The sequence below is a fragment of the Miniopterus schreibersii genome, assembly GCF_964146895.1.
Source record: "Miniopterus schreibersii genome assembly, chromosome: 17".
Lineage (NCBI taxonomy): Eukaryota > Metazoa > Chordata > Mammalia > Chiroptera > Miniopteridae > Miniopterus > Miniopterus schreibersii.
Window position 1 is genome coordinate 6112662 of NC_138117.1, and position 27261 is coordinate 6139922.

The following is a 27261-nucleotide window of genomic DNA, read 5'->3' on the forward strand; positions in this document are numbered from 1 at the left end:
AAATGGCAAGAAGGGACAAAGCCAGTACATTCTCATGGCATATTTTGTTGGTTTATAGGAAACCAAAATTCAGATTGATCTCTGCTGACATATTTGTACAGAGAACTAAAAATGACACCGATGTAAGTCTTTTGTTAAGAGACAACAGGGAAACTCTGAATCCCCGCCCCATCTGCGGTCTTTTCCAGTTTTCTTCTGGTGAGTTGCCAGTGCCCCTTATCATCAGTTTTACTATAAGCCTGAACGTCTCGCACAGCTCATCACACCCTGGTACCTGTCTGTAAGACACCTGATCTGACTGCACCAGCATCGTCCAGGGCTCAAGGAGCAGCAGCAGGATATATTCCTCGGCTGTGTCAAAAAGGTCTTCAAATGGTGGCTGTATTTTCATATAAATTTCTTTTTTCCTTTCCTGTTGGAGTCCAATGTCAAGAGTGGCCGAAGGAGCGACATACGTGGCAAAAAGATACTAAGGGAGATGGGAAGACAGGGGAGGTTGTTGGGAGAAACCATATGGTTAGTAGGTTCCTCAGCAAAGGCAGTTTTTAAAAGGTAAGAAAAGGCAAACAAGCTCAAGAAATTTTTTTTAAAAGATGTGTAAAACTCAAGACTGCTAAAGCAGTGTGTCTATTCAAAAGACTGCTTTCGCTCTCTTTTCCAATCTCTTCGTATGTAACTAGTTAGCCAGTGGAGCCTACCCAAGAGTAGGTGGTTTAGATTCTGCAGTTTTTCTCAGATTACTACTATGGATTATTATGATTGGTTTCAAGTTATATGTTTCCTTTTCTCCCCTTATGTTCGTGGCAGTTCTGTGTGTGCTACTTCGCTAGGTGGTTTGAAATGGCCTTTTGAAAGCAAGAAGCAAGAAGACACTAGGGCTTCAAGGTCTTCTAGTCTAGAGACCCACAGGGCTGCCTGCACTACCCAACTGAGTTGCCGAGTTCTTAAAATTTCTTTCTGCTGTAAAAATGTCTCCATCTGGTGTCCAATGCTGTGAAAGAGACACAAGAAGGAAATAAGAGTGAATGGCAAGACAGAAAGAACATCCAGCCTCCTAGGTGTGTGGGTGTCTATTTCATTGTACTCATTTGTCTCCTCTCTCAATAATAGCTACTTAAATCTGAGAAGCACTTTAATAACATTTTATTTTTTAAATGTTACAAACTGGATGTCAGATTTAAATGTAGTTTTACTAAGAGTCTCTAATTAATTGTATTTTGTTTCAATTTTATTTTTATACTTAAGACTTTGGAGTTGATACTATCCAGACTTGACAGATAGATAGATGATAGATGATGACAGATGATAGATAGATGATAGATAGATAGATAGATAGATAGATAGATAGATAGATAGATAGATGATAGATAGATAGATAGATGATAGATAGATAGAAAGATAGATGATAGGTAGATCTAAAAATATGTGCCAAATGCCAAATAATATGCTTATGTAAAATAATATTTTAAAAGTTTTAAAGGGTCCACATTAATAACATAAGCACTTACAAGTATCCACTACATCTTAGACCCCTGGATAGGTGCTATGTAAGCAAAGATTAATGAATGAGGCCTAATGCTTGCCCTCAGGAGCCCACTGGTGGTGACATGGAGAGGAAAACCAGTGGCTACAATACAGTATGAAAAGTACCACAATGGAGGCATGCATTGCAAATAAGATCTTCAATAACTGTCTGACCAATCTTTTCAAGTTCATCTCCCATTAAACACCTTTTAAATTTTACACTCAAATATTAAATTTTCTTAATTTCCCTACACCTTACTGTTTTGCCATTCCATACCACTGCACATTGTTCCTTCAATCTTGGACATTCACATTACCCCATGCACCTTGTCTGCTGGATAAAGTCTGATTTGTTCTTTAAAATCAATGGGAATTTCTCTTCCTTGAAGAATCCTTCACTCACACCCTCCTCCCAAGATCATACTTTTCAACTGCTATGCCAGTCACACTATAATGCAATGATGCATTTATGCATCTTCTCTTCTGGAACAAGGTCTTTGAGGGCAACTACTTCAGCTTACTCATCTGTGATTCTCCAACTCCTAAAACTTTTCTTGGCAGAGAATAGATGCCATAAATGTTTATTGAATTGTACTGAATCCACAGAAAGACTCATTTATGTCTTGGAATGGGGAAGGAAAATATTCAGAAACTCTTCCAAGAGAAGATAAGCTTCTCTTATCCTTAATCCTTAAACTGAACCTTTAAAGATGAGTTGGAGTCAATCAGGCAAAAGAGTTGATGAGAAAGATGGTTCAGGAAGAAAGAAAACATGGGCCAGGGCATGGGGACCTATGAGGGTTATAACCCGTGAAGAGATTTGAGGCTTCAAGTAGGTAACACTGGCCAGAGGACAGAGTTAGAATAAGAGAGGATGTTGTAAAGGGAGGCAGGTACCAGATCGTGGATATGATCTTTTATTCTTTGGTAAGGAATTTTTTACCTAAAGATACAGAATGACATAATTGGATATGAATTTTAGAAATAAATCACTATGGCATCAGGAGGGAGAAACAGTTTGAGTAGATTAAGATTTGAGGCTGTTTGGAAGTCATTTCAATAGTCAAGTACGAAACTTTATGACACCTTCATCTCTTACCTGCTTTTCCACAATGGCCTCTTAGATAGTCTTTCCAGGCTCCTCTTGGCTTTCCTACAGTCTTACCACAGCAAACAAGAAACCACCATGCACATCACTCTTCTCTAACTTTCCAGTAACTTTCCATCTCACACTTAAAAACAGCCATAGTCTTATAATTACCTGTCAATGGAGGTTTTAGAAGTTTCTCAGTGCCAAGGGGATGAGGGTTATTACAGGTCAGGACCTGCCAGTGGGGAAGCCCCTATAAGCACCATAGGCTCTCAAAACTCCTAAGAGCTGGGGCACACCAGGTACGGACCCTAGCCTTAAACCTTAAGTGCCAAGAGAAAATAACTGCTAACCTGTAATTATATACCCAGCTAAAATACCCTCCCAAAACGGAAAAAAAAAAGATGTCAGAAATCAAGAAATGAAAACAGAATTCATCACCAGCAGACCTGCACTAAATTAATTAATTAACTAATTTAAGGGAAGCCCTAAAAAAAAGCAAGATGGAACAGAGAACAAGAGAAAGCATAAATATTGATTGTAAAATATAATAATGAAGAAAGTCAGAGGAAACAGTAAAAGAGTCTAAGAAAGAGAAGGCAGAATTGAAGGTGCAGGTTAAACTGCGATTGAAGTGACCTACCTTGAGGCCCATTAGAGGTAAGAAAGCAGACGAGGTTGGTGTCAGGGCAGCAACACAATAATACGAAGGGGGAATACCAAAGAGCTTGAGGTGAAGATAAAGGCCAAGGGCGTCTAGAGTAGTTTAAAAAGGTAGAATCCACTTTTTTATACAGTTCCCCTTAAAGGGAGTACTACAAAGTTCAGTGTATTATAGGCACTCAATAAATATTTACTAAGTGGACACGCGGGGGATTTATGATCTGAAAGAGGAGTGTCAGCAGAGTTCAAAATTCGAAGCTGAAGTAGTTTCAGTTTGGGGTAGATTCTAAAATGTGGCCACCCCATAGTTAAATTAGGAAAAATAGAGATTAAAAGCACTGGAATTGGGTAAGTTAAGAAACACTGAAACATACAGTTATAGGGCTATCAGAGTGGATGCTGAAAAAGCTTCAAGATGATAAAATAGAAAAAGTAGGGAGAACTTTCATGAGTCATGTAATGAAAATTTCTAGGAAGGTAAAATAGAACCTAAAAGATCTTTAGATAACGTTAATGAGGTTTAAGAGAGGAAGAATCACAAAACATAGCAGACTGCAAAATTTTTGACGTTATTAAAAGATGAGTCCTGAATAGCAGCAGCAGAGAACTCTCTTCCTGAGTGCCGAGAGAAGGGGCATATTTGAGAGTCATCCGAGATGTTCTATTTAATTAGGCAATCTATAGTCTGGAAACTTAGTTCGCTAAAACACAGGTACATATTCTGCTGGGCTGAATAGTCCAAAGTGAACCATACTCTTTCCAAATGATTACATAATATTTAAAATGAAATTTGCTACACACACACACACATACACGGAAAATTTTTCTAACCTTGGGAGTTATTTAGAAGAATGACTTGTAAATCTAACCAGTCTAACAAGCTAGGGTTGTATCAAATTCAAATCTGTTCTTGAATATTTTCTAAGCTGGAAGTTTTAAAAACGAACTAATTAAAATAATGCCATACTAAGGTAAATTAAGAAACTAAAGACTAAAATGATCAAATTACCAACATCAATCAATTTCTCTAGAATTCCCTTCAATAATTTCAAATTTACCTCAAAGGAAAGTAAACTTGACTCCCCACATCACTTAGGTTAAAAGTCAGTAGTAAAGCTATATTTGGGCAGGAATCTCCTCTAATGGCAAAATAAAGATATACATATATCTCTTTGGATCTCTTCCACATATAGTTGACTGTTAAGTCCCTGAGAATGGATGGAGTCTTTCATTCATTTAGTCATCCTTCCATTCATTCTAAATTTAGCATTATGCTAGGTGCTAGGGGATCAGTAATAAACTATTAACAATAATTTTTAAAAAGTAGATACAATCTGTCTTCATAGAGCTGTGGTCCAGTGGGAGAGATGTACAAGTACAAATATAAGTGCAGGGTCCCCTGGGCACACATGAGCATGATCCCTAAGCCAGATCTCAGGAGTCAAGGAAGACTGATTTCCTTCCTGAACTCAAAGCCTGTGCTTCTAGCTGCCTGCTTGTTACATCTACAAAGAGAGCCCACGGACCCTCAAACTCAATGACTCAATAATATAATGAATGACATTTCCCTAGTTTTCCAAGCCTTTCCCTTCCTCCCGTTTCCAGTTTTTATTAATAACATGCTAGTCACAGCACTTTCTTTGACTTCCCTGTTTTCTTCTCCTTCCTCAAATGCAAATCCTATTAATTTAATCTCTACCATAGAACAAGGAAAGATCAACAAGAACAAATATAAAAACATGGGGAGAAAATAAGCAGCAGAAGTTCCATCCCAACAAGAAACATCATAAAACTCCATCTTCTGATCAAGCTGGGTCAGACCCTTTCCAGGCTGTGTCTACTCCCTTCCTTCCTGACCTCACACTCTGCTCAGGAAGCCACTGTGGTCCATGCGCATTACTTAACTGCATATCCCACAGTCTCAAGGAGCTATAGTTAGGGGAGCCGTATGTCCCCAGTCCAGTTTAAGCCTACTGTTCTGGCAAAATTATTAATAGTTCCCTTTTCACTCTCAAAGGAGTTCTGGTTTAGATTATAAATTATATGCTCTCCCTATATTCAACTGCTACCAGTTAGATAAAATGATGAAGTTTCTTTAAAACAGGACTCCCAGAAATGCTGGACATAGATTTAAAACTGAAAATAAAGGAAAGAAAGTCAGAGGACATTCCTTGCTAACATACATACATTTGTCTAATTTGCAATCAATCATATGAACTGAATAGCTGTTAAAGGCCAAAATCCCAAACCAGAAGTATTTATTTAGAATGTGGATTGAAGCTTCACAGATTTCCTTGTTAAGAATAAATGCACTAAGTGAAAATCCTAATATAGATTTTAAAATATTATATTTAAAATACTGTATTTCCCCTCTCTGACTGAACCTAAATTTAGGTATTCCTGTGCCCTGTGTGTGTGCGCGTGTGGCTTCCTCATAGCCAGTTTATCAGAGCATCGTTGTTCATTATCACCCAAGTAATTCCTTTGTTCAAGTATCAACCCCTACTACGATAACCACCACAAGACTCCCACCTCCTCGATTCTTTACCAGCCTTAAGATAAAATCATAGAACAGGAAACATTAGAGGGGCTGGAAAGGTCACCCTCTCCCCACCGCGGCGTCCCACACCGACATTATGCACATTTATTGCTGCTCTTCCTCACCTCCCCAGGGTGTCTAAGCGGGTAAGGACAAGAAAACTGAATTTGATGAGGCCTCACAGTGAATTTCTAGAACATTCAACTGAATTATGCCATTAAAATCTGAAAATGTCTTCTAATATGTGTCTCTAATAATCCAGGGACAAGCTATAAGTGAGTAACTGGGACTGATTATACATATAACAAACACAAGGGATGTAACCCTATATATAAAACAATTAAAAAGCTAAACAACACCTGTACATTTTTTATAAACGTGATAAAATTTATTTTAAATGGATGTAAACTGACTTTAAGATGGAATGTAAAGATTATGCTATCCGATAACTAAATAAAACAGTCTAACTACGGGTTAGGACATTAAGTATCCTGGGTCATTTGCTTTTTATTGGCCACCCAGCTCTTCCTTTCTAGCCACCGAGCAAATAACAATGCAGCTAATGTGGGAGAGGAAAATGCTCCCTTTATACCCAGTCAGCTGCTCTGATTCACATTACAGCAGAGATTCACTTGCGCACAGCTGTGGCCGACGTGATTCCAATTTAAACACTGACCTCCGATGCTTGAACAACGCAGCAGAAAGGCCTCTGAGAAGGGATACAAGCAATGCCTGTCTGATCCCACTGCCTGGCACTGCGCGCAGCAGGCCCGCAACCCGGCTCTCCCCTCTCCGGGAGACGCCAAAGGTTATGTAATCAGGAAATGCACTCGGGCAGCCTGCCTGGCCCCTCTACACCTGTGCCTGTGACTCACTTTCTTGGCCACCATATCAGATAGGGGTGGAAAAAAGGCAATGCTTCTCCCTAAAAAAAATAATAATAATAATCTCTTATAGTCCTGAAATTCTGGGGGTTGATTTTGTTTGTTTGTTTAACTAAGCTCTCAAGACCATATAACGGTTAACAAGACCATCAGAAAAAAAGATGTAGGATGGAAACTGGACACAGGAGGAAGAATTGAATTGGAGAGCAGAGTGGAAAATCAAGACACCCCCCACCCCAAATGAAAAGAAAAAAACACGAAAATGCTTCTACATTTGCCTCTTCAAGGAAATGTCAGATGCTTTACTTATTTACTTATTTATGTGAGATCTCATTGGCTTTCTTAAGCGATTCATGAGTCGGGCAGCATCCCCTCTAGCAACCAGAAGGGCGCTCTTCACATGCTTTACTTACCTAATTCGAGCCAATATCCTGTACACAACACTATACTGCACTACACAGGAGATGGTTCGAATTAAAATACATTTCCCATTGCAATTTACATGTTTTCCAACTCTAAGATATTTTTCATGCAAGATTCAGCACTGCCACTTGATAGTTTTCAAAGTCGTTTTGAAAGTGTATGTTAATGGGCTTGTTCTTGGATGGAAGTGGATCCCAGTCTCCTTTCAAACGTATCATTTGCATTCCAGGCTTAGCGTTCCCTCATTTTACTCATCCTGAGACCCTGCAGTGTGTTCGTGTTCTCTCACTGGTCATAAAGCCTAGGTAGACGTACCTGAGAAAGAGAACTATGGGTTTATTGAATGTATTCTTGTTTTTAACAATGTCAAAAGCAAACCATAAAATATTTTTCACAACCATCAGTGCTATTTGTATTTCTCTTTGTACCGAAGATTAAATAAGGACAGCTATGGGGTTAGACCAATTACCATGCTGCAGAAGCACTGAGCAAGCATTCCCACTGTGCCAAAGGTGAGCACGGTCTGGGGAAGCATCTTTTCCATAAGTAGGGGCCATCTGATGAGCTGCAGCTTCACACTCATCTGTGTTCCAACGAAAACAAGAATCGTTTCTGTGTAGACTTAAAAGGCAAAGTCAAGAATAATACCAAATGTTGTAGCACATGTGTTGATTTGTTATGTTACATTTCAGCTGTTAGTTATGCTAATGGAACAGTTTCACATACTTCGTTTTGATGTAGTTATTTTAATAATCGTGTGGATGTATCTTTCTATGACTGCCTTGTAACACTGATTGCATGATGTTCTGCTGTCACCACCAGGCCAGAACTGGAAGTAAGAAAGAGAAATGTAAAACTTCACCTCAGAACTGCAGGACTTGAAATGAGCCCCTCGGTACACTAGGGGCAAAACGTGTCGAAACCTATATGCTGTGAGATCCTAAGACTAGTTTACAGGACATCTAGCAGAACATGTCACTGCACCAACTAAAAGTGAGTATTCACACGCAGAGACCAGCAAATGCTACAAAGCACGGCTGCTTCATTTCTCCCCTGGAAAGCTGGTTATCAGCACATCTCTAATTATAAGGCAAATGTACTTCTCTTTTCCTATCATGATGGGCAAAGAAAGAGAAATAAAGTAGGAAAAAGGCAAATGACATCAAATGATTCACACAGTCGCTGGAGGCGAAACCACATAACAGAACAGACCAGTTCACACCAGAACATGCCAAGTTGTAACACAACATACTTATATACTGTTGAACTGACATCCACTTTTTAAAAATATGGATAAAGGAAAGGTCTTTTAATACTTAAATTAGAGTAAAGCTGAACTACAAGAGGAGGGCAAACAAGCTTTTCTTTATAACTGTTTTCATTTTGGACAGAATTTATCTAGAAAAGATACAAGCTAAGATTCAGATATTAAACTTAACTTCAGTTTGATTAGTAAGTCAGAAGAGGTAAGAGTTCAGAGGGGAAGAACTTGTTAACTCGTCCTCATGAGAAAGTACGAGAACAGCTACAAAGAAGAAACGTCGAAAGCATCATGAGAAATAAAATTAGGGCTACTGGATTCGATGCAGCGTCTGGACCGCAGAGACCAAAATCACTTCACAAATCGTCTCAGACAGAATAGAACAAATGTCCACAGCACTGCGACAGCAATAATAAAATAACACATTGCTGAACTTGGGGGCAAATAGCAAGTAACATAGGGTCTTCCCAACTGGGCTCAGTACTTCTGTTCTTGGAATTGACATGAAACAATAAGATGAAATTGCACCCAAAGACTAACGGGTCCCTCGAGGAGTTTATAAAAGGAACACGAGTGCCCTGATACCGAGCACTTTCAGAAATCATAAACTATTTTCTTCGGCAAAAAGAGCAGTCTCTTTCCATAACCATTCACAGCTCTCGCAGGCAGAGAACATCATTATCTGAGTTCATATGAGGCAGAAAAAGAAAATAACAAGCAAGTTTGAGCAATCCAAATTTTTTTTTCTGGAAGAAGAGGAAAAACTGATGATTTTTAATGACCTCTCATGTCCCAGTAGGAGCTCAAAACATTACTGAGGAGCTTTGCTGAGAGGGAATAAATTACAGATGGAGCGTTCCACAAGTGGATTTTCATGTGAAGGACCTTGGGGTTTTCCAATTAGGAATGTTAAAAATGGGATCGAGACATTGCAACATCCTGGGACTGAGACTCAAACTACTACCGAGATCAACACAAGATGGAGTTGCACAAAAACGATAATGTGATGACAATGAAATTGAGGGCCTCTGGCAGTCACTCAGACTCTGCTAAGGAGAACTCACTGAGAGGAAGGACCTAAGAAAATGCCAGTAGGATAAAAGAATAAAAGAACCTTGAATCACTTTGGACAAAACGAGAAACCAGAAGGGAAAACAGAACGCGCTGAGTAAAGCCAAAACCAACCGCAAACTCAGGACGAAACACACTGAGTTTAAGACCAACTTGGGCCATTGCTTGAAATGTTTTAAGCAAAATTGATTAATATATGATGGTATAAAATAAACAATTTCACACAAAAAGATTTATCACAAAGCAGTTTAGGGTAACCAAAGGAACAAATATGCATTTTGATAATTTTATTCATTTAAAAAAACAAACTTTTAACTCACAAAAGCAAAATATATATTTAAGCTGATGGAATTATTTAACCTCCAATAAAAATAATTTCTTGAAACTCAGTGAACAAAGGCTAATTCAATGAGAAAAGCATGACTATATTAACATTTTTGGCTTAAAAAAAACAAGACCCTGCTGAAAAGGGAAGCTAATGCACGCCAGCAAAGCACGAGAGACTGACACATAAAACCAGAGCAGGGGGGCGTCGCTTTACAATGAGAAAAGCAACTTTCAGACAAGCTGAGTGTTTGCGGTAACCAGGACATCGCCTTGGAAAGCGAGCTCCAGCGGAGCAGGTTGCCTGGCGTCGGAATAAGGAAGGTTAACTATGATCGCAGTGAGCGGTCCCTCCATCAGGATCCATCAGGCTGGCCCGGGCCTGCTGCAGGGCATCGCCACTGTCCACCTCTGAGACTCTTCCCTTCCTGGAAAGCCTCTGCTGACCAGTGGCCCCTCTTGACGACAACACTGTTTCTTTAGATGTGCTGCTTACTTCACCGCAAGCCTTCCACATGTGAAGCCATTCTGTGTCTCGACAACTGCTCAACCTGCTCTGAATTCTTACACACTGATTTCATAGTTTACGTTCTGTGGGTGAAGTGGGAGAGGACCGGGAGACCTCACTGTTGCTCTGGAGAAATGTGTTAAGAGCTCTTCATGAAGAGCAAACTTGGACTATAGACATAGTATGTCTGGAAAGACAAATGCTGATCATTGCTGAAGGTGGGGGATGGCATATGGGGGTTCATTAAACTATTTTATCTTAAAAAAGTCCTAAGTAAAAACACCTGGCTGGCAATCATATATAAATAATCAATTATTACCTATAATCAGGTTTACAGTATGTTGCTAAGAATAAAAACATACAACATAAACCAAGCAGGCTCTCTTCATGGAACTTATAGTCCAGTGGGAGGAAATGTTAAAGGTGAAATCTGATATTTAATGTTCATAAAGATATTTTAAGATATTAAAGTGAAAGATGAAACAAGGTGGATAAACACACTCCTTTCTCTAGAGACAACAAGATAGCAATGACTTAAAAGTTAAGAATATAGAGTCTGGAATCAGAGTGCTTGGCTCTAATTCCAAGCTCACTAATTGCTAAGTGGATGGCTTAGGAAAGTCTTCAATTCCTCTATGTCTCAATTTCCTAAACTATAACATGTGGATAATATCAATATCTATCTCTTAGGATTGTTAAGAATTTTTTTAAATATTCATACAAAGTGATTCCCACAGAACCTAACAGACAGTAAACATTAAATAAATGTCAGGTATAATAATAATTATGGTTTAGAGAAGTTTGGTGCTGGCTTTTCTGGAAACAAGAGGATTAAGAGAGGATCTTTGGAGATCCTATTTTGGTCCATAATCCTAGAGTGTTCAGAATCTTAAGACTGGATGTGGAGAGCTGGTATAAACATCAGGAAGAGGGGAAATGAATGAATAACTGGAAGGCAGGAATCTACTTCACTAGCAAGCACACGAAATGAGATGCAAGATGAGAACCCTGCGGATTCTGTGCTCAGTGATTCATAGAGCTCGGGATTCCAAGCCTGGCTGCTACTTGTGACCATCTCTCTGGTAACAAAAACAAATAGTTTAACAAAGCCTGAATAATAATTGCCCTGCACTCAAGAAACAACCTAATTATAAAGACACTGACTTTGACCATAAAGCTATAAAGAGGTACATGATTTTCCATATTTAACCACCGCCCCAACCTCACCCCTCACCCATGCCCATTCATCTTTTAGAAAACACAGCTTGGTTCTTACTGCTGCTGCTGTATGAAGAAATAATGAACCCTGTTAGTGCACCTGAAAATACACTACCCAGCTCATAGCACTTTAGTGAAAATGTCAGGACCACCCTGAAGTATTTAAGTCCTGTAAATGCCAAGTAAGGAGAGGAGCTAAACAATTAAGGTAATGGATGACAGCAAGCAAAGAAAAAGCAAGCTGAATATCAGAAAGGTCCTCTACACTGCCCATCTTATGCCAAAAGTTTTTTCAAAGAAATCTGTGGTAACACCCAAGGTTTTGGTTACTTAAAATTGTCTCAGACGTCACTGGGAAACATTGTCAGCACAATGCAAATTTTATGGGAAAAGAACTACATGGCCTCCTCTGTCTTAATTTTTCTAGGGTTCTCTGGAAAAGCCAGCAAAAGAAGAGCACATTCTTGCCCTAGCCAGTGTGGCTCAGTGATTAGAGCGTCAGCCCTTGCACTGAAGGGTCCCGGATTCGATTCCAGCCGAGGGCACGTACCTGGGTTGCAGGCTCGACCCTGGCCCTGGTTGGGGCACGTGAAGGGGGCAACCAGTCGATGACGTTTCTCCCCCCTTCCACGCTCTCTCTCTCTCTCTCTGAAAAGCAATGGAAAATATATCCTCCCGTGAGGATTAACAAAAAACCAAACTGCTGTGATTCTGTAAAGTATACTTTGACTTGAACTCTATTTTGAAACTTAAACTAAGCTATACTGTTGTTTGAATGAGTAGCTGTTGGTTTAGGAGCTGCTGCTCCCCACCCTACTTTCTTCAATCTCGTCAAGCTCCTGTCATCCTTCCCTGTTACTCAGGTAACTGGCAGGACCTTGAGTATTAACTCTAATAATAATAATGTCCACTTACTCCACCCTACAGAAACTCCTGTCTACACGTCTCACTCGGGCCTCTCAGAAGGCCTATTCGGTAGTCTGGAGTAGAGAAGGTAAAATGCAGCAGTGAGGTAGGTTCGTCATCTCAAGTTTGAGCTGAATTTCATTCCTGGTCATGAAGCCTTGACAAGGTTAACATTTCAGAGACCTAGGTGTTTTTTTAATCTTTTAAAAAAAATAGGATAAAATACCTTCTGTGTTTACAATGAGTATGAAATAAGAAAATACATGACTGCTTCTTACAGAGGCTTCCTTTTCTGGCACTTGGGCAGGCTAGATCACCTGGAAACCCTTCCTCTACAGAATGCCACAAAATATTAGATAGAGCAGTAACAGCAGTGGAAACCAGCTGAATAATATTTTCAAAGTTCTAAGGGAAACTGTCAACCTAGAGTTCTCCATTAGGCTAAATGATCAATGAGAGCACAAAATAGGTATTTTCAGATAAACGAACCTGAGAGATTTTTCCCACTAGTGAATCCTCGTAAAAAGCACTAGAAGATGTTCTTCATAAATTAATCCCCAAAAGGGATGTGGTGCACAAAGCAGTGGCAAATGAGAAATCTGTGTGTGACTAAGTCTACACATTATTAAAAAATAATGACGACTACATGACTGGTATGAAATAAAATTTAAAATGCTACAAAAAATATCTAAAATGTGCGAGGTGTGGTAGAATTAGTGTTCTCAGATCCTTCGCTTTTTGAGAGGACAATAAATATAATGATTAATTGTGTACTTGGTTAATTTCAGGATGCATGTTAAAATTGTAAGAGTGAAAACAGAAACAGAAGGAAATAAAATGTAAAACAGTACTACCCACATTTTACAAAACATGAAACTGAAGCTTATTAAAGTGACTGACTTGACCGAGTTGTCCCAGCCAATAACTAGCTTAACGTGCCTTAAATTTGTGTGTTTCGATGGCAAGTTCTGAAATTTTTTCTTCTTCTATGTCATATAGCCTCTGATCTAGGGGATACATGAATTGACACTGTATTACTCTACTGTTCGAGTCAATAAGGCAAAAACCTCACACTGCTGCAAGAACACCTGTGTGTTAATAGGGCTCTGTGGTAAAAGCGCTGTGGCTCTGTCTAGCGACCTCCTATTTCCCATTTCCGTTTCGTCCCTGCCCACCCCTGACCCATTAGTCTTACCTCCTCCACGTTCCTTTTCCCCTAGGCTCTAATTTATACTACTTTTTCTCTCTTCCTCCCTCCCATTAAAAATATTTTTAATTTTGTACATGTCTGTATCTGTGTATACATATGTGTAAACATGTATAATATTTATGAATCATACCTGTTTACTATTTCAATACATATGTTGCCGAGAGTGGTAACTTTGAAATGCATGCTTTTATGGGAATACAGTTTGTTTGAAAGATTTCTACAAAGATGGAAGTTACAAAACACAGTGGTGTCCAGATCTGCTTAATTTATTGTAGTTACTCTATGACTGAAGCAAGTGTGTAATGTTAAAAAAGCAGCAGGGCTACCTGGGAAACAATGCAGGCTCCAAATCTTAGGAGTGAGAGATGGTCCCCTGGCAAGTTGTTGCTAGAGTCAAAGACTGTATCTCTGCATTATAGTGGCGATTCCCTTACTCGTCGCCAAAACCATTTCAGGCGGTTTCTAACTACACTATTCTACTGAACCATGCAGAAAAGTCTTCAGGGTGTGCCCAAGACCAGTTCAAATTCCTAGACCACAGTTAGTCATGCTAACTCACTGTCATTGACCCCTCACCCCATCTAGTTTGCCTACAGATATTTCTGCAATACTTCTGAGGTAATAAAGCCTCAAGGGGTGTAATCTGCCTACTAACATACATAAAAGCATGTAAGCCTTTGGAATCAGCTCTGGGTCTCTTCCATACAACTTGTCAAATGTATAAAAACCTTATAAAATCAAGGTCATAGCCATTTTAACAAAGCAACAGCTGATTTATATTCTGCCTTTGGCATTATCAACCCAAAGATCTATATGTGAAATGTACTGTTAAAGAAAGCCATACAACGTTTCTATTATAAAGAAATGAATGGTGCCTGGCAGGCGTGGCTCAGTGGTTGAGAGTCAACCCATGAACCAGGAGGTCACGGTTCGATTCCTGGTCTGGGCACATGCCCTGGTTTTGGGCTCAATCCCCAGTGGGGAGAGTGCAGGAGGCAGCAATCAGTGACTCTCATCACTGATGTTTCTCTCTCCCCCTCTCCCTTCCTCTCTCTGAAATCAATAAAAACATATTTTTTTTAAAAAGAAAACGAATGGTATTTTATACTGTGAAATAAATCTATAGAATCATGGTATTAGGCAATTCTTGTATCTGGAGACACAGAAATCTTGAGTAATTAAAAACTAAACCAATTTAGGTCATTGTTCAACTAACCAAAAATTAAATAAAGTAACCAAGTAAGAAAGCAAACAAGTAAGAAAATATCACATGATTTTCTCCTCTTATTTCTCCCTTTCACTAAAAGCAAATTGCTTCATTGCTCCCCTCCACCCACCCCACTTTGAGAAGCCAAAAGAAAACCTAGGAAAGAAGGAAAAGCTTATGGGCCTTGATAACCCCCAAACAGAATAACCCATCTCAGCATGACTAAAACTTGACTGTATCCTGTTTCACGATTATTCACAGCTGGTTGAATAATACCATTACTAAGAATTAATAAGTTTACTAAGCTCAAATACAATTTCCTCTGTTACAAGTGCATGGAAATATGGTGATTACAACAAAGCACCCACTTAGTTGAGCCACTGAAGGTTTCTGGAGTACGCTTTGTAGTAGTGAAAACATAATAAAAATAATGGATGGTACTTTAAGACAAGGGCAATAGGTTAGGGGGAGAGGGTAAATAGAGAATTACAGGTAAAGGATTAACAAGCGAAAGAGCTAACTGTGTGGTCTCAGAAAATGGCACTGGCAAATCAGAGATATAATTTCATGATTTCATGAAGCCAGAGCTGAAGCCTTAGTCTCATGGTAGAAAGTACAAAGTTCTGGCAGCTGATTTACAAAGCACGGTATTAAGGCCAGAGTCAGGGTGGTGGAGGGAACAGCAAACATCCAGCAGTACTCTTGGCCGCCCTAAATAAGATTACAGCAAGGTAATAAATAACACGGCAGAGCCGTGCTCAGCATCGTGCAGGGAGAGCTCCTTGGGAATGGGGTCATTTCAGATTTTAAGGACCACTTAAGTGTTTAACAGATACAGCAGTGATTAGCAGTGTTCTAGGCTTGACGACCGACCTCTCTCCATAAAAGATCAGAAGAGTTTAAAAATAAAAAAACTGAAAAGATAAGTCAGCTCAAGTCATAATTTTATTCCCTTCCCTTCTTCCACAAAAACAAAACAAAAGAAACCAAAAAAAATAACTGTCCACTCTCTCTGTCTCCCTCCACAAAGAATCCTCTGTTTCACCTCCACTTTTTTCTTCCTCCTCTGTTTTGCTTCAGGGAGGTCTTGAGACAGTCCTTCCTCCAGCTCTGAGGATCTGTCTTCTATCGTGTGTAGCACAGAAGCCCAGGGACACACAGGGCCCGCACCACACACAGCCAACGTTCTTTCCCGCCCTTCACACAGGTCGGCGGCTTAAGTGTATCCAACAGCTGATTTCTGCAGGGAGCGCCGAGGACAGCTCTGTCGATGCCTCTGCTCCCAATCACTTCAGTGATTCATTACGAATCCTCTCTCAGGGCTCTCTTTAAATCACTCATGACCAAACCAAAAAGGCATAAATTTTAAAAAATTTTAAAAGATGGGATGTTCTTTATTGGAACAAGTATTGGCAGCAAAGGGAAAATAAAGCAAACCAAGTAAAACAGATAAAGCTGAGAACCAACAAATCAGATTACAGAACAATGTTCTGCTGGCATCTAAATAAAGGATTCCCTCGGCGACATTCTAATTGTTGCCGTTTTGCCTGCACTCTCCGATTTCTCTTTGGGGCTGGACACAACTTTTCGTTTCTCTGTGTACTTTGAGCTTCACAGTGAGCCAGCATTAAATAATGTAAGTAAATACTACTTACTTGGGCTTGCTTGCATACTTTAAAAGGGTGAAGTGTTTCTTGGTAGAAAAGCTGATGATAAGCCTGTAGGTCAAACCAGAAGTACACACAGTTCTTCCACAGCTGCAGATGGAAAAAGTACATAAATTATTACCACCCAATTATCAAAGCTCCCCAAAGTTCTAGTTTCAAATATAAGTAATTGCTTAGCTCCTTGGTGTTACCATAAATCAGGCTCAATTTAAGATGGTTTTATATTCTATCACATACTGCCAACATACAAAATATTTATTGGTATTGTCACTAGAACATTATATTTTTACATGTATGCTTCCCATATAATGGGTCATTAAAATAGTAGGTGTTCTAGTTAACAAAGGGTAATCACATATTTCTGGCACGAACCCCAAATCTAAAGGTATTTTGGTATATGGGCAAATGTATATCATCCCAGAACCAAGCACTACTCTTGATTTGAACCAGTGAAATACCTTTCATTTCAGCAAAGTGAAGACCTTGTGAATTTAAAAAACCCCACAAAACACTAAAAGTAAGTTTGCCACTACCCATTGCAATTTGTAATTGTTATGGTTATCAAAAATAAAATTATAGGATAGAAATAAACTCTGAATATAATATATTACATCAAAACAAAGTTAGGTGAAAATAAACTGTTATTAGCAGTGAAAGTGAGTTCTTGTCTATCTGTATTTTACTTTTCTTTTTAATTTTAGTACGATAGTGAACCAAAGAAAATTATAATTGAAACATTTAAATTTTTACTAAATATTTAGTATGAAATTTCTTACCAGAGACGGAATTTTAACATCAAATATAATTATTTGAGCATTGAATTATTTCAACCCTTCTTATTTTAAAATGAAGTAAAAATATAAAATTGTATTTAAAATATTTTCTACCTTGTTCCCTGAATGCTCACAGAATTTAGTAAAGAAGAATCCAGCTCTATTTTCTACATACAAAGATTGCAATAAATTTTCCATGTCAAATCCTCCCAAGGCACCATCTGCCAGGGTTTTAACCTAGATAACAAAACAGAAGAACATTATCCACCCAAAACATTGTAATTTTTTATGGCATTCATTGTACAACGGGTTTCATAAATTCTGCCAGGCTGTCATTTCCCCACTGGGCTATTTTCTTTTTGTACCATATGTGTAATCAGTGCAGTATGTTTGCATCTGACTGTCATACAAGGTTCATTTTTGGAGCCAAGTATAGCAGCAGAGTTTGTTCTACCTTAAACCAATCTGATCCCAAGCTTAGTGTTAAAACGACTTCCCACCCTCAACCATTTTTTTGTTTCAGACACAGTGATACCATTTTAGGAGTCTTCCAAATCACTGTTGGTGGCCTCTTTCCTACATGTTTACTGTTATTTTAGCCTTGAGGTGCTGCTATAATAGCTACAAGAGAGTTATAAAAACAACTATCTTCAAGGCCTCTCAATGCTGCTCATTAACAGTCTTTAGGGGGAGGGGGTCCCTCTCTGGACAGTCTCACCCCATACAGGTCATGGCCGTCAGAGTATAAATGACAGTGTAAGTTCTCATAAAACTGCTATTTATGGACTTCTCTGCCAACAATGCTGGCAACCGTCATACCATTCTGGAAACACAGAAAGCTGGCTATTTCTCCAAGCACAAGCGTGACTCTAGAGTGCAAAAGGGCATCTACGTTCATATTAACTCTTTGCTCTTTGCTGTGTGGAACTCAAGACTTCTTTATAATCTTAAAATAACTGTGGCATAAACGATTTAGGGTGTAAGTGAAGTTCTTGCTCTCTCTTTGTTATGGTATCTCTCTGCTTCTGTCTTTATCACCCTACTAAACAAATTCTGAGGTGAGAATTTAATGTTTTTATGATGTCTAACCATTGGCATTCCAAAGCTAAAATATCATTATTTTGGTAGGGAAATATCCTAATTAGAAAAAAAGGAGAAGTGTTTGCTTAGAATAAAATAGCTCTACAAAATTATACCTAAGTGTTCAGACTATATCAGGACTACCAAGGTTACTAGCTAAAGTATAATCCTTAGGGAACATGAAATTGTCATCTAGAATTGGTGTGCTAAATCCACATTTTCAAAGAAGCCACACTACAAAAATACTTCATAAAATGCTTCATAAAAATTCTAAGCTTCCAAAACATAACATCAAATTTTTTTATCAAATGTTAAAAACTTAATAAAAATCCCAGAGGGTCTTATTTCGTGTTGGAAGTGTCCTCATACCAAAACCAGAACACAGCTGTTTCTGAAAACAGTAACCAACGGAATATATAGCAACATGGGACTGCAAAACAGAAGAAATTTTTGTGTAAAAATCCTTTTGCAAGGAAAAAATAAAATGTATTATTTAGTAAAGAAAAAATGTTATGGCAAATCAATAAAAATTCTCTAAAATCAAGGAACACTGATCAGCTAAATGAGGACTCAGATTAATCAGTCCTCAAAATACTCACCAGCGGTTCCTCCGTATAAGTGAATCTTCTATCCAGCTGGGGCTTCAGACACTCAGAAATGTCAGTATAAGATGTTAAACGAATAACTTGGGTGCTTTCTGACACGAACCTGGACCTAAATTACAGGGATGAGAACAAGCTGATGAGCAAACATATTTTGAGCACCTTTGGTATACACGGCACCAAATCTCAGGAGTGCTTCCTAGCATTATCAGAAAATTAGAAAAAGAACAACACAAAAAACAAGTATAAGCATCAGGTCCAGTCCTGAAGAATTAGTTGAGAGACTGACATATGCAGAAAGAAAAACTCTCAATAAAGTAACTGTTAGTTGAACGAATTCTAGAATATATTAGAGCTTGGCCGGTGTGGCTCAGTGGTTGAATGTTGACCCAGGCACCAGGAGGTACCAGTTCTATTCCTGATCGGGGCACATGCCCAGGTTGCAGGCTCCATCCCCAGTGTCGGGGGGGCGGGGCTGCACGTCAGGAGGCAGCTGATCGATGTCAATGTTTCTCTCTCATCGACATTTCTATCTCTCTCTCCCTCTCCCTTCCTCTTGCTCTAAAATCAATAAAAACATATTTTTTAAAAAAAGAATATATTACAGTTGTCAAATGACTGGGGTGGATAATATATAGCTATAACAGTATAAGAATGAGAAGTCCCTTTGAGCTATATTAGTAAGTAAAGAAATGAGACTTTTCCTGAAAAATGGGGGGGTTACAGGGGTTCTTCAGATGGGGAAAATAATGAGCAGTATATAAAGGTAGGCAGGAAAAGCCTGTTTAAAAGGCAGCTGGTTAACTAATTTGCTTAGGGCAAGAGGACACAACCAGTTAAGTGAACACTATATTCTACAATATAATTCATATTCTCATATTTAATTCTCACAATAAGGATTTCTATACGGTCGACTGAGGTGAGATAATGGAAGACTTCGGAGTTAGATTAATGACTTGGGACATTATGTGTGCCATGGGATGGTAAGGGTTGAAAATCACTGATATTTGAGAATGAAAGTGACCACAACATAAATGAACCTCGAAGACATTACTAATCTCAGGAGTTCTACACCTAATTTAGAGTATGCATGGGAAGTAGTAACCCTCAACTACCTATCACTGAAATATAAGAAACTCTGTAAAAAAATCAAAGTATTGGTTTTCAATTTCTATTTAATTTTTCAATTCTTAAAAAAAAATTCTACCATTGCAGGAAAAGCACTAGGCACCTAGACAACTGCACCTACCCTTTCTCAGTCGTGCTGTCCTTGGAAGAAACTGAATACCAAGTCTCGCTCTTCCAGGGTTTTTGAGTTGCTGAAGGTGGTTTCCTGGGAGATTTAGGAGGTTGAACTAAACTGGTTTCTTCTTTCTAAAAAGTAGTAAAATAATGAACAAGGTGAAAAGTGAGCAGATTGGGGGGGGGGGGGAATAAATAAAGCATAGCTCTGCATATATACTTAGAATGTGTTCTGATCACTAGAGGATTTCTTTCCTCACTCTACCACCTACTATGCTTATAATAAAAATGTTCTTCTTTCCAAACTCCCACTTTTATGAAACCAGCAAGCTGAAACCCCTATAGCTATTTTTTTGCAAAGTTTATTTTATTTCTTCCATCACTATTTATCCCCCCTAAACCTGCTTCCACCTCCCCTCATTCCCCTCCCCTCTGCAATCACCACACTATTGTTCATGTCAATGAGTTCTTTCTCTTTTTTGCTCAATCCCTCCACCCCTCACCACCCTATAGCTATTCAGACTCTGAGAAAGGAAAGGCCAAAGGCTTATATTTCCTTACATCATTGTGAAAAAGGACTCTTTCCTGGAGGAAGAACTTTGCAAAAACATTTCATTATTCTATAACTGAATATGTTTTAGTGCCCCTGGGTCTTTGCTTGTGTCCAGAGAAAAGCAAAGAGGCCATTAAGGTTGGAGTGGAATGAGTTAGAGAAGTGTGGTCGGAAATGAGGTCAGGAGGTAGCAGGGGCATGTACAGCTGTGTAAGGACCTTGACTTTTTATTCTCAGTGAGACAGGAGGCTACTAAAGAATTTTGCGCAGGTGACATGATCCCGTAGTTTTAAAGGACCACTTTGGCTGCTGGGTGAACAATTTATAGACTTTCTTATTTCCTAATTGTTACAGCATGTACATTAACAACAACCAAGAAAAGAAAGAGAAAAGCTTATGATGAAACTTAAGTATTAGTGTATAAAATCCAGGTGTGGACATTTTACTATAAACTTAATAAAGAGATCAATGCATCCATGCACACCCTACCTGCATATCAGATATCTGTGGAATGCAAGATTTAGGTCTTAATGGCAAAAGGGTGGCCATTTGTGGAAAGGGGTCAACATCCTTCCTTGGCTTCTCTTGGCGGAGGTGCCACAATTTCAGTTCAGCACTGGCGTGCTTTGTTGAGAATGAATGAGTGACGCAGAATCTCGGAGCCCTGGTTGAGAGGAAAAGAAATGTAGATTAAACTACACAATAGGAATAGGTCTCAAAAACCAAGAGCTTGCAAAGTGCACAATATTTATGCTCACGATGATCAGTCCTGCTGTTCCCTTTCCTAATGATTTCTACTTCTTTTTCTGCTGCCCAGCTTTAAAAAAAACATTTCTCTATGATACATCAACTGCCTGAAATCACATTCATTCATATAAAGAGGCAATGCACACTCATACAAAGAAGAGAAATAATTTTTAAATTATATTCAAATTAGCATCTACATGATAAGAAAAACCTATATACCTATTTGATGAAGAAAATTTTAAAATGAACTTACAGTTTCTAATAAAATGAACCTAAAATGCACCTGTGATCATTTTAAGACAGTTTAGTATTTACTTATAGTACCAAATAAAAACTGGTGGATGAAATTAACACTCTAAAATATATAAACAGCCCGGTGAGGCCAGTGTGGCTCAGTGGTTGAACGCTCACCCATGAACCAAGAGGTCCCTGGTTCAATTCCCAGTCAGACACATGCCCAGGTTGCAGGCCTGATGCCCAGTAGGGAGCGTGCTGGAGGCAGCAGATCGATATTTCCCCCTCATTGATGTTTCTCTCTCTATCCCTCTCCCTTCCTCTCTCTCTAAAATCAATAAAAACACTTTTTTTAAAAAAAGAAAAGGAAAGTTTCTACTGAATTATTAATTTTTATTAAGTTGGGTGGTGTGTACTCAAATGCGCACTATAGTATAATTTATACCTTTCTGTATCTTAAATATGTTTTTTAAAGAAATAAAGAGGAAAACATTCTACCTACGGAGCAATACAAAGCATATAAGTAATATGGAATATCGGGATGGGAGATGACAGAAAAGTGGGCAAGGGGCAAACTGCAATGAACTTACTTGCTAACTTAAGGCATCTGAACTTTATACTGAAAGCTCTGGGGTTAAAGCTATAGAATTTAAGCTCAGTGACATAATCAGGTCCACACAGCCACAGCGGAAAGCTCGTTGACCCTCAGATGGCACACCTTTTCTAGGCCCACTCTCTCCTTGTTTAGAGTCCCTCGAGTTCCTGTTGAAATACCACCTCTTCTCTGTATCTTGTGTGTTCACCACATTTTTTTTATTATATTTATTTCACACATATGTTCCTCCCAACTAGACTACAGCCACTGGACTTGACCACGTTTTACCCTTGTATCCTTGGCACAACACTTGGCTTATCGTTAAGTTTAAAAAATGTTTATTGAAATGAGAAATCTGTAACTCTAGCTACATGTACACACACACGCACACACACGCACACCCCCCAATTTGATGACAGGCCAACCATAAAATGTCAGTTGTAGAAGGATGTGCTCACAAAGTTAAAACAGAGCTGAAGTACTGTCCAGCCTTATTATTATCATTTTAAATTTCCATAATTTATATATTTTTAAAAGTATAACTTGTTAACTAGCCTAAGAAAAGTGAAAGCAAGTAACTGTGAGTCCCACTATTTTTCTTACCAATACAGAAGTAAGGGTTTTACAACCTCAGTCTGAATATTTCTTAAGTGTTCTTTATTCCACTGAGACCCGTCTAGCAGCTTCAATTTTGTTAAGATTTCTGCAGAAAGGTAGCAATCTCCACTGCTCACTAGGTAGCATTTCTTCATCTTCTCAAGGTGTCTGCAATAAAACACATACACACTGATGCAACATTCAACCAGCCAAGTATTTTCACTTCTAAAACGTTTCAGAAAAGTAATGAACTATCTTGAAGCCACCACTAAGCTAGAAGTTTACCAATGTGGAGACTAAAAACTTCTCCCAGCTAGGGGAGTGGGAAGTGTATTTTCGATAGGTTGAACAGCTGGCCCTGTGAAGATGCCCATGTTGTAATCCCCAGAACCTGTGGACAATACTGCACCTTAGAAGAGACTCTGCAGGTGTGATTAGGATTTTGAGATTATCCTGTATTAGCTAGGTAGCCCTGATGTAACTGAGAGGTCTTCTAAGAGAAGGCAGGAGGGCCAGAGCCATAGAGTAAAAAGATGAGGACAGAAGCCAAGGTCAGAGAAGAGAGAAGATTGTATGCAGACGGCTTTGAAGACAGAGGAAAGGGGCCAAGAACCCGGGAGAGCAGGTGGTCTTCAGAAGCTGGGAAAGGCGAGGAAATGAGTTCCCCCCTGGGGCCTTCGGAAGGGAGACCCTGCATGTCCATTTCAGACTGCTAACCTCCTCACTGTAAGAGTAAATTTGTGTCGCTTCAAGCCAATACAGTCGTGGCAATTTGTTACATGAACAGTAGGAGCTAATCCAATCTCGATCCTGAAGAACCTGTGTAGGCTGCTTGCACATAACTTCCCCAACAGGTCTTGAAAAGTGGTAGTGGCCTTGCACCCAGCATCCGTCAGGGCATGCTCCGCAAGCAAGCACTTGGTAACTCCTGCTCTTACAACTACGTACAACAGTGAGCTCTGCGGTCCCCACTGGATAACTGGAATGAACCCGTCACGAGTACACTGCCAGTCCAACCCTCACTGGGAACTGCAATCTGCTGTAGTCCATCTCCTTCAGAGCAGACCAGGAAGACACACGCAGAGTAAGGACTCTCATAAGGCAGGGTCCCCTTAGGGTTCTTAAGACTCAGGGTAGCCTAAAACATCCAGAGCAGCCAAGCAAAGACCTGCTCCCCATCAGAACTCCGGGGGGCTCACTAGAGGGTATCCAGCATGGTACCTGGCAGACATCTCATTCAGATATAAATTTCTAAGTGGAATCCAATGAACGATCATAGAATTTGTTAACCAAGCCAACTGCTAGGAACAGCACACCCTTACACTGTCACAAGGTATCATTTATGCAAAGTATCTTATGCCCGTGTGGTATATGACTGATAATTTCTTCCATAAAAATATATTGCTGATATGCTATAAGATAAAATAGAATGATTAATTTGAAAGCAGACTTAGAATCTATGGGAAGAGACTTATGCAAACTCAAATAATAGCTGTATCTAAAGCTTTGAAATCATGGAGCTAGTGAAATCAATATTTTTTTTTATTTTTTTTTATTTTTTTGTAAAATCAATATTATTATAATAAAATTAATTTTATTAATTCCTCTAAAAGTATAAATTACTTTTTTAAATATTTATTTCTGGTTTTCTGCCTGTGCTTAAATCACCCAAATTAATTTTCCACAATTTGTTTTTAAAACTACTGCAAAATAAAAAATAGCAATACCTTTGATGTCTTTCAGCATCCTTAAGAACTTTTAACCTCTCGATATCCATCCATAGCCACCAATATCTCTCCCCTAATGTTCCTTTTATAAATTTCTTAAATCTTTCGAACTCCATTCTATTGCCAATGTCATAAGCTTTGTGAGAAATACACCAATCAGCCCTGCTTTCCGACTGGATGCTCTCACTCTTTGAACTTGTCTCTTCCAACATTTCCTTTGTGGGTTGAACTGTTTCACTTGACTCCACGTTCTTGCCAGGAATAGGCTCAGGAGACTCATCAACTACCACTTCTGCAACATTGTTGAAATTTATATAATCTGGGCCTTCTCTAAATGGCACTCCAATGATCTGATGAATTACTACTGCCAAAACAAAGGTTATATAAGATCTCAAAAATTCTTCACATGTTGAGAAATGCAATATCCGGCTTTCACCAACATCCGGTTGCTTTTCAAGGTATATTCTCAGAAGAGCATGAGAAGGTGTGTCTTGGACAGATACAGACCCTTCCTCCTCTTCTTCATCAAATTCAGAAATTAATCCCGTGGTTTTAGGTGGGTCCTTTTTCGTCCTGGGGTGAACTCCATCATCAAAGATAAAGCTCTCTGTATTAAATTATAAAAGGCTATTAGATCGGGTATGAATGCAGAAGATATTTTTATTATTAATTAGATGTTATAGAGCCAGGATGGCAAACGAGTGGATTATCTCAGGTGGTGATTGCATGGACCAGTGTCTTAAAGAGCAGTCTAAAGCCACATTGAGACCAGTGGAGAAAAAACTGCCAACAGGGATTAGCTGTGTCTTCCTCGAACATGGAAGGGAATGGGGCAGATGAACCAAGTATGTGACAGCAATCATACAGAGGACCTTTGAAAGGACATGTGCTTTAAAAATGTCATATTTTATGCTGATATAGAATGTCAATATATGAAGGCCAATTCTGTTAGAGAACTTGAATATGCACATGAGACAACTATGGGCATGCCTCGTTTTATTGTGCTTTGCCTTATTGCACTTCACAGATACTGTGTTTTTTACAAATGGAAGGTTTGTGGCAACTCTAAGTGAAGCAAGTCTATTGGCACCATTTTTCCAGCAGCCTTTGCCCGCTTGGTGTCTCTGTGTCACATTTGGGATTCTTGCACTGTTTCAAACTTTCCCATTATTATTGTACTTGTTATGGTTACCTGTGATCAGTGATCTTTGGCATTACTAGGGCAAGACCCTCCACCAGCAAAAAGATTACGACTCACTGAAGGCTCTGATGATGGTTAGCCTTTTTTAGCAATAAAGCATTTTTAAATTAAGGTACAGTATATACATTTTTTAAACATAATGTTTTTGCACACTTAATAGACTACAGTATAGTGTAAGCATAACTTTTATAGGCACTGAGGAACCCAAAAAATCATGTGACTCATTTTATTGTGATACTTGTTTTGAAGGTTGTCTGGAACCCAACCTATGATATCTGAGGTATGCCTGTGTGTGCTGTATTATTTCATGTTGTATGATAAAGTAAAATTAGTTACCATAGATGACAGGATCATAGATGAACACATCAGAACTGGAGTCATAGTGGCAATTTTTAAAAGTTTACTATTTTATCAGAAAGATCTCATTACTATCATACTTATAACCTATCATTAAAACTACAAAATGACATGAGGTATTCATAAAAGCTAACAAATACAAATGGACTGTCTTTACACTTTTTCTAAAGATGCAGTATTAAGCTCCTCTCTTCTCTTCCTTCCATTAATCCCTGAAAGGTGCAGACTAGGCGCCTCCCCGGGGCTAATGCACCCCGTGAGTCAGGGAGATTCTGCTGTCATCTATATCCCATCCCCAGTAACCATTTTCTCAGAGACAGATTTCAGGCCTCAATGAACTGAAAATGTTTCACTGAACTGGAGATTTTTTTGAAAATAAATATAGCAAATTTCCTCAATGTTGAGAGATCAGACTTCCATGAAACTATGAAAAGATACTGGGTATTAACTCAACCCCACTGAAGCGGGGGCAGAGAGCAGACTGGCACTCCGCTCACCCCTGCTGCCACCCCTTCTCCTCCTGTTCACTATCCTCACTATTCTACCCTCCAGTTTTCTACTTTACTATCTTGGGGACACTGCAAGAAGCCCATAAATTCAGCTATTTCCTATCAGGGAGGTTATCTTCCTCTTCATCTATATTTAGGTTCAAGTCTAGAGAATCCAGATTTATTGTCCCTAGAGGTTGCTTATATTTTTTAAGGAATTAAGGACTGTTAGTAAATTGCTGAGTTCCTCCCCTGAATCACATTGCTAGATTTTTTTTCTTCAGCAATACCATAATATGTTAATGACTCCTATTTCTGGAAGATTCCTTCTATTTCTACAAAAAGTTTTTATCATCCACAGAGTTCCTGAGAGTAAAAATTTATCTGCTTTTCAAGGTAAAAAAACAGTCAAACTTAAAAACAGAAGAAAAACTCAGGTTCCATGAACTACTATTTACTTTCAAGAGGAGATAAAGGTTGCACGCACTTTATTTCAAAGGCTTAATAATGAGAATTTGTAAATTGTGATAGATAAAGACAAGCATTTATTGACTTGCCTATTAGGTACCA

General features: G+C 38.9%; 1 protein-coding gene across 1 annotated transcript in view; it reads right to left on the reverse strand.

Moving 5' to 3' along the window:
- Positions 1–27261, reverse strand: part of RGS22 (regulator of G protein signaling 22) — an 80915-nt gene that overhangs the window by 25598 nt on the left and 28056 nt on the right. The window contains exons 8-15 of the mRNA XM_081116991.1: positions 24646–25252; positions 22925–23086; positions 21235–21409; positions 20200–20324; positions 18948–19062; positions 17383–17505; positions 16484–16585; positions 275–469 (exon numbers count right to left, since the gene is read on the reverse strand). Of these exons, the coding sequence (XP_080973117.1) occupies positions 275–469; positions 16484–16585; positions 17383–17505; positions 18948–19062; positions 20200–20324; positions 21235–21409; positions 22925–23086; positions 24646–25252 (1604 nt within the window). The remainder of the gene's footprint in view (positions 1–274; positions 470–16483; positions 16586–17382; positions 17506–18947; positions 19063–20199; positions 20325–21234; positions 21410–22924; positions 23087–24645; positions 25253–27261) is intronic.